The sequence below is a fragment of the Manis pentadactyla genome, chromosome Y (genome assembly GCF_030020395.1).
Source record: "Manis pentadactyla isolate mManPen7 chromosome Y, mManPen7.hap1, whole genome shotgun sequence".
Lineage (NCBI taxonomy): Eukaryota > Metazoa > Chordata > Mammalia > Pholidota > Manidae > Manis > Manis pentadactyla.
In genome coordinates, this window is record NC_080039.1 from 35,249,221 (window position 1) to 35,265,076 (window position 15,856).

General features: G+C 44.2%; 1 protein-coding gene across 1 annotated transcript in view; it reads left to right on the forward strand.

The window, feature by feature from the left end:
* LOC130682068 (cAMP-dependent protein kinase catalytic subunit PRKX) overlaps positions 1 to 14,251 on the forward strand; it is a 58,425-nt gene extending 44,174 nt beyond the window's left edge. Inside the window, exons 6-9 of the mRNA XM_057496198.1 lie at positions 3,417 to 3,474; positions 6,212 to 6,289; positions 8,312 to 8,460; positions 10,317 to 14,251. Coding sequence (XP_057352181.1) covers positions 3,417 to 3,474; positions 6,212 to 6,289; positions 8,312 to 8,437 — 262 coding nt within the window. The 3' untranslated portion in view covers positions 8,438 to 8,460; positions 10,317 to 14,251. The remainder of the gene's footprint in view (positions 1 to 3,416; positions 3,475 to 6,211; positions 6,290 to 8,311; positions 8,461 to 10,316) is intronic.
* The last annotated feature ends 1,605 nt before the right edge of the window (positions 14,252 to 15,856 follow it).

A 15,856-nucleotide genomic window follows, 5' to 3' on the forward strand; every position in this document is an offset into this window, starting at 1 on the left:
CGGGTTTGTGGGCTCAGCAGAGTTGATCTTTTCTCTCCTGCTTAAATTATTCTCATGCTTAAAGGGCTTCTTCATGCTAAGATTTTGAGTGGTCAGCATGCATTTCTTCAATGAACTTTGCATAAGCATTTCCTTACATTTGTGGCAACGGGAGGCAAAATGCTGTTTTAAAAAATGTAAGAATGTGTTTGATTTTGCTTGCACGTTGACCATTCTGGCCACCTTTTAGCCCTCTTGCACCCAAATGAGCCCTCATTTCTAGCCCCTGTATTTCCCAGGTGTGTTTTTGGGTACCCCACCCCTGCTGAGCACAGAATGGAGTAAATAAATCATGGCCAGTTGAGAACTTACCTTTTCTCCTTTTTTTTTTTTTTTTCCTTTGGCTAACTGTTTCGAGTCACCTGTAGAAATTGAGTTCGGGGAAAATTATTTTGTGATAATGGATCAGTGACAGGGACCTCTGGCTGCATCCACCTGTGTCTGTTAGTGGTGAGCGTCCATCCCTCCTGCTAGGAAATCCTCACTCCAAACAGAAGGCACTATTGCTCTTCACTTCTGTGGGCTGGAACTTGGGTTGTGTGGACACACCGTGCAGGTATGAAAAGATCTGAGCAAGAAAAGGACGCTCCATTTAAAAATAATCACCTAGAAAGGATGCTCTGTGCAGTGAAGGATAAGACCACGAGGTGTGAGGGAATTGGAGCAGTTGAGTGTCAATAGGATTTCTCTCCCAGGGTCCAAAGCCTTTTCAGCTCAGTGACATTATCTTGAATGGATAAGAAAAGCCTTTTAAAATTGAGGTATCTACTTATCCACAATTTAGCAATGATGTGCCTGGATTAAGATCGACTCGCAGCCATGGGTCAGTCCGCCAGTGGGGGGGCCTTCTTACACCCCTTGGCATTGTCTGGGTGAACCTGTGGGGTGTGTCCATCTCCCAGGGCACTGAGGCACATGGTACCCATTCTGTGGTACAGTGAGACCTCGATGTCACCATTGGTACATGTCTGTCACGTAAAGTAACATGGACTGTCTCTTGCATTCCCAAAATCCAGTCTCCTTTCATAGCCTCCTAAAAATTTTCACTATTCAGAAACTCACTGGGCTTTATCATTCCTCTTGCGAGAAATGACTTTAAACTCTTCCAAGAGATGGTTCCCCAGAGAAGGGACCATCCGCAGAATCTTACGTCACTTATTTAGTCAACGTGAAGGGCTCAGGTCATGTACAGCAATGTACAGAGTGGGTTCCAACATTTTGTGGAAAAAAAGATATTCTAGAAAGAAAAGAAACAGGAGCATTATCGAGGTCCAGTCACCTCTCCACCTTTTTTCTCTGAGTTGATCTTTATTTTAAAGTGAGAACCAGCGGCAGGTGCCTCATAACCCTTGATCTAAAGTCCTCATTTAGGGTCTTCTTTTGCCCCAGTTTGGGGGCTTGGCAAGAGCAGTGACTGGGACCCTCGATGCAGTTGATGACTGCAGGTGGCAATAGAGTAAACAGAGTACATTACGGGCTAGACCTGAACGAGATGGCTCAGCAGCACGACACGACCGAGTCATTTCTCATCCACATTATGGCCCTTGGTTGTCCGTGACCGTACGATCCCGACTGCCAGTTCTGTAAGGATATAGTTGGTCTGCATGCCCTCAGGACACTCCCTGGACAGTTGTTGCCTAGGCCCATGTCCCTCAGGATTGGAGACTGAGAATCGTGTTAGGAATGCATCTAATTGGAAAGGAAAGGAAAACTTTGGGGCTTGTTGCCAGCTTAGTAGAACTAATATCTGTGAGTGTTTCCTCATGCTTGAAAGCTTCTGATCAGAGAGAAGCCAGCCGGCACCAGGATAGTAAGTGAGATTAAGAATTTCAGCCTCGGTGAATCCAGGCATTGCCAGGGAAACACACCTCCGCCTCCAAAGGCGGCATCCGGAGTTCCTCTGGTGTTGCCATATCAAGTGGCCCCTTTTCGTCTGCATCCTTTGCTTTTGTTTTTTGCAAAGGTTTGAGCTGTTTGGCAAGGGGGTTGATTTTGTATTATAAATAAATCTTCATTTCTATGTAGTCCTACTACACGTTTAAGTGTATCCCCTGCAGTGCTGTAAATAATAGGGAAAAGGAAGTAAAAACATATATTTGGGGTTGGTTTAGGAGTGTGGTTTCCGGTGACCTTCTTGTTTGGTTTTTGTTGTGCTGACATAATGAAAGACAAACTCAGTATGTCCTGAAAGGTCTAATTTTTCAGTGCCCACCTTTCCTCTACGTAAGGGGATTTCCTCCTTATTAAATGGATACAAAAATCCTCGCTTTAGGTAATGAGCCCATTTCTCTGATTTTTCACTCAGAGATGCCAGCAAGCCCGAGAGGCCCCCCGTTGTGCTTCAGAACTCGTAGCGTTGGGAAGCCCACTGGTTTATATTAATTCCTTGCCAGCGTTTGATACCAGTGGGAGACTGGGACATGCACAGTGTAGACATGAGGGGCCCTGGGACCCTGAACCCCTGCATTTATCTCAGTGAGCGCTAGAATCTCAGCTGACTCCTGTGAACTTTCCCAGGGGGTCACAGGGCCCTGGGCATGGCCTAGATCTAGCTCTGTGCTCCTCACCCGAGAGCATAGTTTTTATCAGCAAAATGTAACCGCAAAGTCATGGATATTTTGAAGTTCAGTCAATGAGTTTTTTTATTGTTCTGGGGGATTTCAGTATATGTTTAAAATGCCTGGATCTTATTATACGTAATAAACTCTACATATTATGCACACATACACAATACTTTTTACCTCCTTAACTGTCACTCTTAGAACTGTCTGTCTTCTGGAAGTCTTGAAGCCCGTCTGACACTTCCATGCCAAGTGGGCCGGCTTACTGTGTTCTGACGACCTGTTCTTTACGAGGAACATCTGAGGGAACCAGCACACTTTAAAGGACATGAAGTAATTAGGGCACTTGAGGGAAAATATTGTAAACCAAGGATCCCATAAATCAAGTAGACCCGCAGAGCAGAGTGTGACCATTTATTTGGCTAAAAACAGATAAATATTCCCTCTGCCAGGGGCAGCTCCACAGGTATATTTTAATGGAAGTGTCACAGTCCCCAGGGCAGGCATGCATTTTCTCAGGCTGATGTTCAAAAGCTCATCTTCTGTGCAATGATGTAATCAACTTTTCTCCCTTGGTGTGAGCTTCTAGAGAGCCTTCTACAGCTCAGTCCCAATGTGCATGCAGCCTGGCATTGTGTAAATTATTGAAGAAGTGGTGACGGTAAGAAATAAGTGCTAGAAAATGTTTAACCAGAAGGAAAGCTCACCTGCTTTCCACGTGCCTACATGGTGCGTCGATTTTTATGGCTTTGACGTGCTGTGTTTGCTAGGGTCCGTGTCAAGATACATGCACTTTCTGTCTCCTTCCCCAAACAGAGACCTCATCAAGAAGCTGCTTGTTGTTGACAGAACCCGTCGCCTTGGAAACATGAAGGTCGGTGCTTGTGTCCATGACGATGAAATGGTATCCATGATAAGTTCCAGTCACTGGACATTGTATTTTCATATTTATAGATCTAAACAAAGGCAGGATATTCCTGTTTGATCACTGCCCAGATTTCAAGTCTGGGTTTCTGGGCATGAATGTTTGAGGTAAAATTCACATACCACACAAGTCACCCATTTAAACTGTGTACAATTTGATGGGTTTTAATGTATTTGCAGACATGTCAATTTTAAAGAACATTTTTTTCATATCAAAACGAAGCCCCATACCATAAAGCAGTCACCTTCCACCACCACCATTCTTCTATGAATCAGCCACTAAGCTGTGTTCTCTCTTTATACATTTCTCTATTCTGGGATTTCATAGACATGAATTGTACCATACGGGACCATTTATGTCTGATTTCTCTGTGACGTTTTCAGCGTTCATCCATATGAAAGCGTGTGTCAGGGCCGCCCTCATTTTCGTGGCTTAGTGATATTCCACATCTTGTTCCCCCATTCATCCGCTGATGACCGTTTGGGTAGTTGCCACCTTTTGGCCGTTAGGGTAGTGTTGGCTATAACCACGAGGGTGTATACATCTGTGTGTGCATTAATCATTATTTTGGAAGTTGTACACCATATTATTTTCACGTGGAGGTAAATACATTTAAGGAATTGGCTGTTGTATAAATGCTGAGGTATCTTATGTGCATGTTTTGGCACCACTGAACCTGAGAGCCTCCATGGGCATCTTCGTCAGGAGCCCTAGTTCTGCACAGTCATGAAGCAATAAAACCACGGGTCGGGGCATTGACCCTCTCGGTTGCAATATTGACAGACTGCGTAGACTGTGTGTGCGGCTTGATCCTCACAGATCTTCTCTCAGGGCTTCTGTTCTGTGGCATATCCATTTCCTGTGGCTTCTGTAACAAAGGCTACAAACTGGGGCTTAAATCACAGGAACCATCCTCCCCTAGCTCTGGAGACCAGACCTCTGAGGTCCAGGCAGGGCAGGGCCTCCTCAGGGGAGGCTCCCTCCTGCCTCTTCCAGCTTCTGGGACCTCCAGGCAGCCCTGGGCACATGGCTGCGTCCCTCCCATCTCTGTCTCCACCACCATGTGGCTTCTCCCCTGTGCCTGTGTCTCTCCTCTTCTGTCTCTTATGAGGACACCTATCCTTGGGTTTAGGACCGTCCCAATCCAGGAGGATCTCGCCTTGTTTACATTTCCAAACTAACATTTGCAGGTACTGGGGGTTAGGACTTCAACATACCTTCTCACAACATACCTTTAATCCATAACAGTGGTCAAATTTGTCCTTCCCAGCATGTGAGGACATCAGCCCATGATATGCGCAGGTCTCTAAGGAGCGTCTTAAAAGCTAACTTGGACATTACTGGTGAAGGAAACAAGTCAACAAAACAGAGTATTCATCCAATAATAATGTTTCACAGCAAATAGCATGAAAATGGTTAGATACACGGTTTAAATGTCACCAACATGCAGCAAGGAGTCATTGCTCCATGGCTTCAGGAACAACACAGGTGACCCGCATGTAGCATCTGCTAGGGGAGGCTCAGTGACTGTGGCAGGCATCCTGGGAAAAACACAGACATCTGAACAAGGACTTGAAGAGTGGGTAGCATTGCCTGACATGGAGATTGGCTGGCAGAGGCTGAAGAAACTGCCTAATGAAAATGCAAACATGTTCCTGAGTAGTAAGCCGTCTCGTGCAGGTAGCAAAGATGGACATTGGTTCTCTCACCAAGGCTGACCATCTATCTCCTCTGTACTATGCTTCTGCTGGTCAGGTTGCTACAGCTCCCTGTTTGCAAGCACCCCCACCGCCATCAATTTGCTCCCTTGTGTAGGAAAAGGGGTCTGTTGTTCACAGCGTAGAGCCTGACGGCCTTAGCTTAGCATTCTGCAGCCTCCTGATATGTGTCCACCACCTATTTGCGCTCTTATGAGTCACTGGTCTTCGTGAGAAGCCCTCACGCCAGCCATGCTGCGCTCCCCAGCCTCCTTCACCATCAGACCTTAATGTTTTTGTCTTCTTGGTGTCCTGTTATTTGGAGTGTTTCCCCTTTTCTTCTAAAGCATACCCATTGTGTTTAACTCATTCATCCCGTTGGACATTGCTGCCCTTCATATGTGGAAAATTTCTACTGCTTTCTGCTTCTTGTACTTCTTTCATATTAGTTGAATCTATCTATCTGTCTGTTATCTATCTGTTTAATCAATCATCTATATATCTGCCTGCCTGCTTATCTGTCTGTCCATCCGTCTACCTATTTACCTACCTACCTATCTGTGTGTGTATGTATGTATGCATCTGTGTATCATCTGCATCATCTATATTTATCTATCGTCTATATATCATTTGTCTCTCATATGTATACCTGTCTCTGTTCCACTTGTCAAGATGAGAACAGGTGACATATTCAGAAATTACCATGAGTCCAATATTTTACATTGAGATGCTTAACTGTCTTTACATTCTACATTAGTCTGTCATCCAGAGCAGTGCACACATGAGCATAACAACTGGATGTGTGTCTACTCTGAAGAAAAGCAAATGAAACACAAAGTTATTTAGCTCAGACTACAGAGATAAGTGCTCAAAACATAACCAACCTCCGTTTGTCTCTCCACTAAATAATGTCGAGATTTGTTGGGATGTTTTCTTTCCCAGCCTGTTGAAATTGTGCGCACTGATAACAATGCACGTTTCTTTTGAAGAACGGAGCAGATGACGTGAAACGACATCGGTGGTTCCGAAGTGTGGACTGGGAAGCGGTTCCACAACGGAAATTGAAGGTACAACATACGTAAATGGGCAACTCTTGACATCCTTCAGCTCTCCCTAACAAGATTGTTAAGGAGTCCGACTCTGTGGCTCACGAATTTATGGTGGAGACATAATTAGTTTGTACAGTACAACCAATCCCTTCAAATGATTGGTAAGCCAAGTTCCCTAACCAGTGGTTATCTGAGCCCTAAAGAGGCATCTAGGTAGGGGTTAAGACCCCAGCTTTTGTGACCAGACTTTTTGAGACCTGGGTCCAAATGAGGCTCATTCTCCCACTTCCTAATGGGGAGCAGTCAGTGGAATAACACAGGTAAGGCGTGTGTCTAGCACTTAGGGATATTGTACAGTGATGGGGACAGATTAGATGGACAGTATTCTGTGGCTCATACTTCTTTGACCTGAATATGTTTTTGATGAGAGGCCTCGATGGCATCCTTCTCCACTTTGCACTTTAGTGTCAACAGAAAGGCTTTAAGTTTAAAGATGGTGGTACCCGGGCTCCAGCCCAGACTCAAGGGCTCAGCCCATTCCACGGATATCAATGAGCTGCTTTTAAGTTTTAAATATTTTATTGTATTAATTTGATGTTTTGTAAATAGAATAGGTAATTGCTTCTTCAAAAACCGAATCAATTTTAAATGGTGTATGTTTCCACGTCTCACGCACTTGCCCTGTTCCTTCCCAGCTACTTTCTTTGGATTTTTCTGTGTATCCTTGTAGGCTAGGAAAAACCCCTAAGGCTTTGCATATTCTTATTTTCTTCCCATTGTGACACAAAGCCTAGAGCTATACGTGCAATATCCTAGCCTTGCTTTTTGCTTAGTATAGCATGAAGCTGTTCCACATACCTGGATAGCTTTCTCGTGGAGCCCTTCACGTGTCTCTCCTATGGTTTACTTACTCAGACCCCAGCCGATGGACACTGGTATTGTTTTTGGTTTTCTGCTGCAAAGAATAATCTCACACATTTAATCTAAATGAAGATAAACTTTTAGAAATGAGATCATCAGGTCAAAGGGCAGATGCGTTTCAAGTATGGGAAATACTCCCTTTGGCATCCACTTGCCTTCCTGTTCTCTGTCAGGATTCTGTAGATGAATCTGCTTTGCTGTGATCTGTTAGAAGCACAGGGCTTTGGGACAGGGACTAATCTAGGTCCTTCTCCTGGCCTTGAGGATTCTTGGCATCACTAATCTCAGATTTCTTGTAAATCATCAGGGTTATGAGCAATCTTGTAGGGTGTTGGTCACCCTGTGCATCCAGGGTTTGCCACAAAGTCTTATAGTTTCATAGGATTAGAGAAAAACAGTTGGTATCTGTGTGCATTACAGAGTCTTTGAGTTGGACGTGGCTAGAGCCACTATCTATCCAGGAATCAGCAAAGTACAACCTGTGGGCCAAACCTGGCCCCTCACTTGTCTTTATAAATAAAGTTTTATTGGCACATGGCCACGCCCATTCATTTACACATTGTGTGTATATGCCTGTCTGTTACAATGACAGTGTTGAATAGGTGCAACAAATGGTGTGACCTACAAATCTGAAAATATTTACTCACTGGCTCTTTATGGGAAACAATTGTCTGACCTTGTGTCAGTCCTAGAGGCCTCATTATATTGATGCAGGAGGGAGGCTTGGCATTGGCGATACCTAAATGTGAGACAGCTGCTCTTCCCATCTTTCTGGAATTTTCAGTCTGGCCAGTGGACCAGCTTCATCAGAATCCCCAAGACCTTTGCATGCCCGGGAATTTGCATTGAACAAGCAATCCAGGAGGTTCTCAGTTCTATCCATCCTTCCTCCCTTAATTCCTCAACTGGCACAAGCCCTCGTCAGCCCAGTGGTTGATACCTTATTTGCAATATCTCAAGGCGAAGCTTTCTTTATTCGTAAACAAAGGAATGACGACTTTGGTTTTCTTGTGTTTTTCTTCTTTTTTTTCCAAATCAATTCCATTTGGATGTACAGAACATTCTGGTGCTCGTTTTCCTTGCTAACTGTGCCCTTTGTGTGTTGGCGGGACCCCACAGCCCCCCATCGTGCCCAAAGTATGCAGCGAGGGAGATACGTCCAACTTCGAAACTTATCCCGAGAATGACTGGAACACAGCCCCTCCGGTGTCACCGAAAGATTTGGAAATCTTCAAGAATTTCTGAGGATGGGAATCTTTATCCAGAAGGTATATCTTTATTTTTAGCCATTAAAAATTAGTGATGTTTGAAATGATCCTGTGTCAGGGAGAAACTGCATTCTCCAAGGGGGGGGGGCTTCTTCATGATGTCGCAGAACAAGACGGGGTCCTTTCAGGTGTGAGTCCAACAAACACCCCAGTATTTGCCCAGAAATATCAAGATCACCTCCATCACTTAACTCCCCACACAGATCTACTAGGGCAGAAATACTTCCGTCCGAGAAAGACCCTCCGGGAGGTTTGCATGCACCTCAGCGTTTGAGAGGCACCAGTTATTCTGATGAGAAACCCTGAGTTTCAGACCCGCTCCCTCCCAATACTTAAATATTTTCAAAAGCATCTTTGGGTCCATTTTTGTTAATTGTCTCATGGAATTTGCTAAGTTTTAATTCGAGATTCAAAAACTAATTTTAAGGGGAAAAATATTAAAATGTTTGCACTCTTGACCTGGGGGAGGGTTCCGTGGGTGCGTACACACATTAAATGCATCGAAATGTACACTAAGATGTGTGCATTTTATTGCATGCACCTCAATAAAAATAAAGTATCGATAGAAAAAAAATTAGTTAAAGAATCTTATAACCATCCCTAGAACCTTCCCAAAATGATGGTTGGGTAGTAGATCTATTCCCTGTGGCCTAAACCTGCTGTTGAGCACAAGACTTTAGTCAGAGTGTAGATATTCCTCCATCGTTCAGTTTTAATAACCCAAAGTACAGAAATAGTAAAAAAAAAGAAAAGAAAATGGACTTTGAGTTAGTTATTTGAACCCTTGAAAGTCTATGACGATGACTTTGAACGTCTAGTATTTTAAGTACTGGTACTAAACACCTTTTAAGTTCTCCCAATTCCAAGTAGCTTGGTTATACCGCAGGGGTTGTTCCTTCCTGTAACATCCAGGCAAGACAAACCTCGCCTTGAAGGAGGAGAAGCAACATAGTGCCAACAATGTGTCTGTACGTTCGCATCTCTCATTTCTCTCCTTCTTGTTTTCACAATGGCCATTCCGAGCAGGGGGAAGACAGTCTGCTCAGCACCATTTGCCCACCATGCCATTGCTGAGGGCGGGGACAGGGGAGGCATGGCAGGCAGAAACCTCCACTCTCTGCTGGCGTGTCTGTGGAAATGCGGACACAAAACCGGATGCTTAAAATGAGGGAGGAAACGTAATAGGGACATTGGGGGCCAAGTCCATGGAAAAGTAACCTGTCTGCTTCTATTTTCTTGTTTCTTCACATAGTAATGACTTTCTTTTAATGATGGGGACTTGTTCTCTCAAAACGAAGTGTCTTCAGCTTTTCCAGCCTCTTCAAAGCCAGTGAATTCTGCTTTTAAGGATTTTTTAAAATCGTGAAATGTTCCTGCAGCTCTTTGCTTTTTTTCTTTCTGGGTCACTGAATTGCTTTGATTTTGTTTACTTTGCCCGTAACATTTTATGGGTTATTGTTATCCAGTCATCTTTCAAATGATGAAAGTCTTCTAGAGGGAAGAGCATCTTATTGATGATACCAAAAGAACAGAGACTTTTTCTAATAACATAGATTCTGTTAAATGTACTTAAAGAAACAGAACGCTGCCATCCAGAGGGTTTTGTCTGACCCTCGGAAAGCGGCTTTCTGCACTGTGCGCTGAGCTGTAAGGTAAGGTCACGCCGATAGAAAAAACCTTTCTCAATGGGGCGTGGGGACAGGATAATTCCATGAATGAGGAAATCCTAGAACATTGGAAGCCCACCTTAAAAATGCTGCTTTTGTGTGATTATAAAGTTCTGATTACCATTATCATGATTATTACAAAATTCACCCAGTTCTTTAGAAACTAACATCACTTCTGTCTAATTTCAGAACCAGAATGATTCACACTTGCCCTGGACAAAGAGCTGACGACACACAAACCCAAAGAAACATCTTGATGTAACGGGGACATTTCCACATTCATATACATCTGGATGTACATAAACCACATGAGAAACCGAGGAAATCCGTGGACCTGGCGTTATTTTCAGCAACTGGAAACCTGCAGCACAGTAGGAAGTTCTGAAAACTTGTTTGGTTCTAGAGTTTTATCTTTTAGCATTGTGTTCCCACTGTGATAACTTGGTTTTTCTCATAGACATAACTTTATAAGTTTGAACTGAATGCTTTCAGTTACAACCACAAATTTGTGTGTGTGTGTGTGGGTGGGTGGGTGTGTGTATAAAAGAAAATATGACTGTTGCACAGAAATTGTGCAATGATGTACATGTCCATAGTTTGCAGAGCCTATGATTTTTACTTTTCACGTTTTTTTCCCCTAAGAATCTGTTCTCTTAGGACAAAACCTGAAAAAGATAATGTGTGCATTTTTTATCATATGTGCATTTTATACTTACCGGTGAAGAAACTACTGTGGGGGGTCTACACCCGCTATCTTTTTTAGAGCGTCTTATCTGCTAGCTTTACATCTTGAAACTGGAAGGAAAGAGAGGGAGGTCGTTGGTTTGAATCTTAGTATAATAGCCAGTGACCATTCAAGGTGTCCAAGAAGTGTAACACAGCCAGGAAATTTTCTGTGTCACGTTCAGAAGTGTCGCCCTCCCCTCCCTAGGGTGACGGCGACCTTCGTGAAAATGCCCATTTGCATCTCTTGAACACAATGCACCTTCCACAGCTGATGGAATCCTGCCTCTTGGTTCCGTTACACAGATGATCTCTATGCAAAGGTTTTCCTATAACTCTGCTGGGAAAAGTAAGAAACAGATGCCTTGTAGGATGCAAGCATCCAACCCCGTAAAAACTGACCTCGTGCATTTCTGCTTAGTGTCTGTCCTCCTTGTAAATGTTGTATTTGAGTCTCCCCCCCCACCCCCCAACGCGCTCTCATCTCATGGATGCGGCAAGCTCGAGCACAATTCCCATTGCATGAGAGCCTTTCTTCCTCTTTGGACCTGATTGTGATACTGTGAAAAGCATCGTGACGATCCTGCCTCCTTAGGGGTGAGGTTGACTTAATGAAAGCCAGATGTCACGTGGACCACGAGGAGCGTGTTCCCGTGTAGGCGTCTCCCCAGAAACGGGGCATGGTGTCCTTGGAGTGCTGTGCTGGTCATCACTCATGTCCCTGTCTCCTGTGCTTGTAAACTCTGCCATAAAAACCTAAAGGGGGTCTCTGCCTATTCTCTGTTGGGGTGAGTCAGCTGGAACAACAGAGTTGCTCAAATCTCTTGTGCATCTGGTCGTGGGGGGCCCAGCGATGACCTTCCCCATGGAGGTCTGTGCTTTTAAGAAGCATCGTCCACGGCCTTCCGTGACCGCCAAGGGACACGGGCATGGACCTACTGGACCCCCTCTGCACGCTCACGTTTCCTTCCACGCAGCCTCCCTGGGCAGGTGGGATGGAGGGCAGAGTGTATGCTGGGGAGCATGCTGGTGGAGGTGGGTGGACGCAGAGGCAGGGCTGGGCACCCTCCCAGGTGGCATGAGTTCTCTGTCAACGCTGCTCTCCTGTGGTGTCTGGGAAGGCCTGGCATCCCTGGGTCCCTGCTTCCTCTCCTGTAGGTGCATCTGGGGATGTAAACTGGCTGTTGGGAAAGTCATACATTTTTTTCAAGTAAGAAATGTCAGAGGCAGTACAGTCACCTATCCCATTTGGCCAGAGGGCACGTACAAATCAGAAGGCAAACAAAGGTTGTTTCTTTTTTGGAAGGTGAAATGAAGAGAGCGTGCGTGTATGAACTGTTTTCTCACTGAATGGTAGAAGGTTCGGTAGGCAGAGTGACTGTGTGCACTGGAATAGACCCCCAAGGAAAAGCTCACACATCCATGCCCTCTGTAAAAACAAGTAACGATGATTGGTTATGACTCCGGAGACCTCTGCTTAAAAACATAAAAATCCGTGAAGCACCACGCTCAAATACGGTGAAAAATCATACACAGACATAGTGACCCGTATGCATATTTTCAGGCTAAGCTCTTACTGCTCAGGATTTAATATGGGAGATGAAAATAGCATCAGAAAAAAAGTCTGAAATGCATTGCCTAGATTTCAAACAAAGGTGCAGGAGAAACAAAGATTTGAAGGCATGGATGACACCATTCTTTGAAACATCGTCATTGGCCATCTGCTGTGCAAAACCAATGACACATTAAAAGCAATTCCCAGAGTAGCAGGTGGCGTTAAACGCAGTCATGCCCATCGTCATACCCAAAGTGGAACCGGGTGCGTGTCAGCGCCTGTGTTTGGCTTGTGAGTTAAACGGTATGACATCATAATGCAAAGACCGGTTTCATCCAAGGGAGTCCTGCACCCAGGGGACACTCACCATACCACTGAAAAATACTTTACTCAGCAGAGGCGTTGGGAAATTTTCTTGTATCTGATATGATATAATCAGTGTGCAAAGTTTTGAGGAAAAGTCATTGAAAACACGCAATGTGGACCACCACCCCCAAATTACAGATTTATCTTGGTTTACACAATTTTATGTGTTGGCAGTATTTTCTTACACAAAGATACTATTTTTGAAAACTCTTTGGGGTACTCATACATGGCAAGAAAGGACTTGGGGCGTGTCTTTTCCAAAGCACGGTGTAACCGTCCTGCTTTGACATGTACCTGTAAAGGTAACAAGGAGGTAAAGTCACACCTGGGGATACTCTGTGCCACACATTTGCACAGATGACTTCCAGTTCTTTTAGAAGTTTGGAATCCTGCTCAGCGTAAAGACAATAGAATCAATCATGCTTTCTACGGTCAGCTGACAGAATATGCAAAACCATGTCCTTAGCAAAAATATGGGTGCCTGCTTCCTGCCATCCTGATGCTTTAACACACCACTGTTCATCCACACCCCGTCCCCTGCTTGTAAGTGTCTATGTACATTTGCATCTGGATTTTTTTTCCAATCATTGGATTTTGGGTGACAAAAATCCCACCGTCACAGAAGCCCGCAATGCCTCCCGACGTAGGGTTTACATTGTGATGTTTGAGTTGTACACACCTTGGGTCCATCCTGCGTCCTGTGCCCCCTGTTGCTGTTTCTGATGGTGATGAGGACTTGCAATGTGTTCACCTTGAGTGGTCGATGTTTACTTACCAAAATTGAACAGAAAAGCACATGAGTAGGTGTGTTCATAGATTTGGATAGTTTGATATGTGTGTGTGTGTGTGTGTGTGTGTGTGTGTGTGTGTGTCTAGGTTGATGGAGGGTGACTTTGGGGGTGTTCTCACCGAGCCTAATGTTTTCCCGTCGTGTCTGCTTTACATCCCTGTGGGCTTGCCTCCGGAGGAACAGTCCATGATGAAAGCGAAATGCTCTGTGGTGGTTTCCTGTGAGTTACTGTGTTGTGAGATGTTGTGTCATGCTTTTTCCTCACTCATCCACAGTGGAGGCCTCTGTTATTTAAGCAAAAGTCATTACAGGTGTGTTTTAGCAGGTGGGATTGCAAGCCTCTCGACACATAGGCATTTTGGCTCTACAGAAAGGGCATTGCTTTGTTCTTTCTCGCACTGGGTCCCAGGCAGCCCGGCTGGTGACCCTCTGACCGCTTGTGGGACATGCAGACCCAGTGTCCTTGCGGGCGTGGGGCACCCTGGCCAGCCAGCACTGGGATCCCAGCCGGCATCCCAGCTTCTCATGTGGGGGGGATAAAAAGCCTGTTTCTAATCCTCTCAGCCCCTTGCACAATGAAAATCACTGTGATTCATGTATATACCTTAGGAAAATTTTACTGCTGTCTAATTTATGTAATAATACTATTGATTCCGGGTTTGTTTAATAAAACTTTGTATCTTTTAAGAAGTCTGATTCTGCTCTGCTTCTTATGTCATGGGACAAGCTCTCGTTTTTCTGATTTCCTGTAGTCCAGAGATCAACAATCTTTTCCCTTTTTTTCAATTAAATTGTTTACTTTTTATAGAGGTATAATTGACACACAACATACTTGCAGACAAGATGACAATTTGATATTTGCATATGTTGGGAAATGTTCACTAGGACAAATCTAGTTAACATTGTTGCCATACGTAGTTTGTTGTTTTTCTTGTACCGAGAATTTTTAAATTAGCAATTTTCAAATATACATTAGTGTTACTGTATCTTTTTCTGCAAAGGGCCAGGTGGTAAATATTTTCAGAGTTGCAGGACACAGAACATAAAAACAACCTAGACAGTGTATCAATGAGCAGGCGCAACTATGTTCCAATAAAGTTTTATTTACAAAAACGTGTCAGGGGGCCGGATTTGGCCTTCGTACTGTGCTTTGCCAATTTGTAGTGTCTGAGGGTGACTTGGCAACTTGTTAGAAATGGGCTGTTATCATCATCAACAAATAAAGTATTCAACTGCTCTTTCTCACATAGCCTGATACCCAACTGATACCAAGTCACCTTTGGCAGCTTGCTGAAATCATCTTATCTTCATCACTGAAGTCAGGCCCTGTGTAGTTTGTGGTGCTCGTTTAGCATTTTCTACATCCAGGTACCAGAATATCAGCCCACACGGAAGGTCTTGTTGCTCATCCAGGTTGTCCACCTGCTTTCATCATGGAAATTCTTCGGGGAAGGGACCCTCTCCACAGACAGACTTAGGGTCTGATTGCAAACCTGTGTGTGTGTCCTTGTTGCTTAGGGTAAAATCACATTCTGGTTTGGAAGGGGTGTGTGTGTGTGTGTCCTTGTTTGGGAGGAAAATGAGGAAGCAGTTGTTGAGAGATTGATACAGGTTATCCAGTGGGGGATGTGGTACAAAGGAGCTAAATCTTCCCTCCCTCTCCTCAAACCTTTTGGATACCCGCATTGATTTCTAAAGCTACATTCTGTTAGTGGAGGACTCTTCCTTCCCTGGAAGCTGAGGTCATTTTTGTGCTCTAATTCAAAGGATCTAATATCCTTGCCCAAAGAAATTTAAGAAAGAATACAGGTGTGCCCGTGGCTCTATCCTGAGGCTGTGTCAGGTGAAAGGAGTCAGTCTTTGGAGCATCCCTGACATGCGGGACAACGAGGTACAGTCTTTCACAGGTTACCGTAGTACCGTATTTTATTGTAATGTAATGAACACACAACACTGTAAGTGTAAGGTGTACAACATGTCAATTATGGGCATTTTATATATTGCAGTATAATTGCCAACATAGCATGAACAAGCGCCTCTGTTGTGTCCCATAATTGTCATTTCTTTTTTGGATTGGAATCATTAAGATCTAGTGTCTTAGCAGGTTTGAGGGCCATAATACAATGTTGTTTGTATTGATTATGCTGTGTAGTAAGATGTCCATTTTATTTATCTCACGGCTGCAAGCTTGTGCCTTTAAACATCCCCAGCCCCTGCAAGCAGCTAGTTCACTCTGTTTTTATGAGTTCAGGTTATTTTACATTCCGCGCATGAGTGAGATCATACAGTATTTGT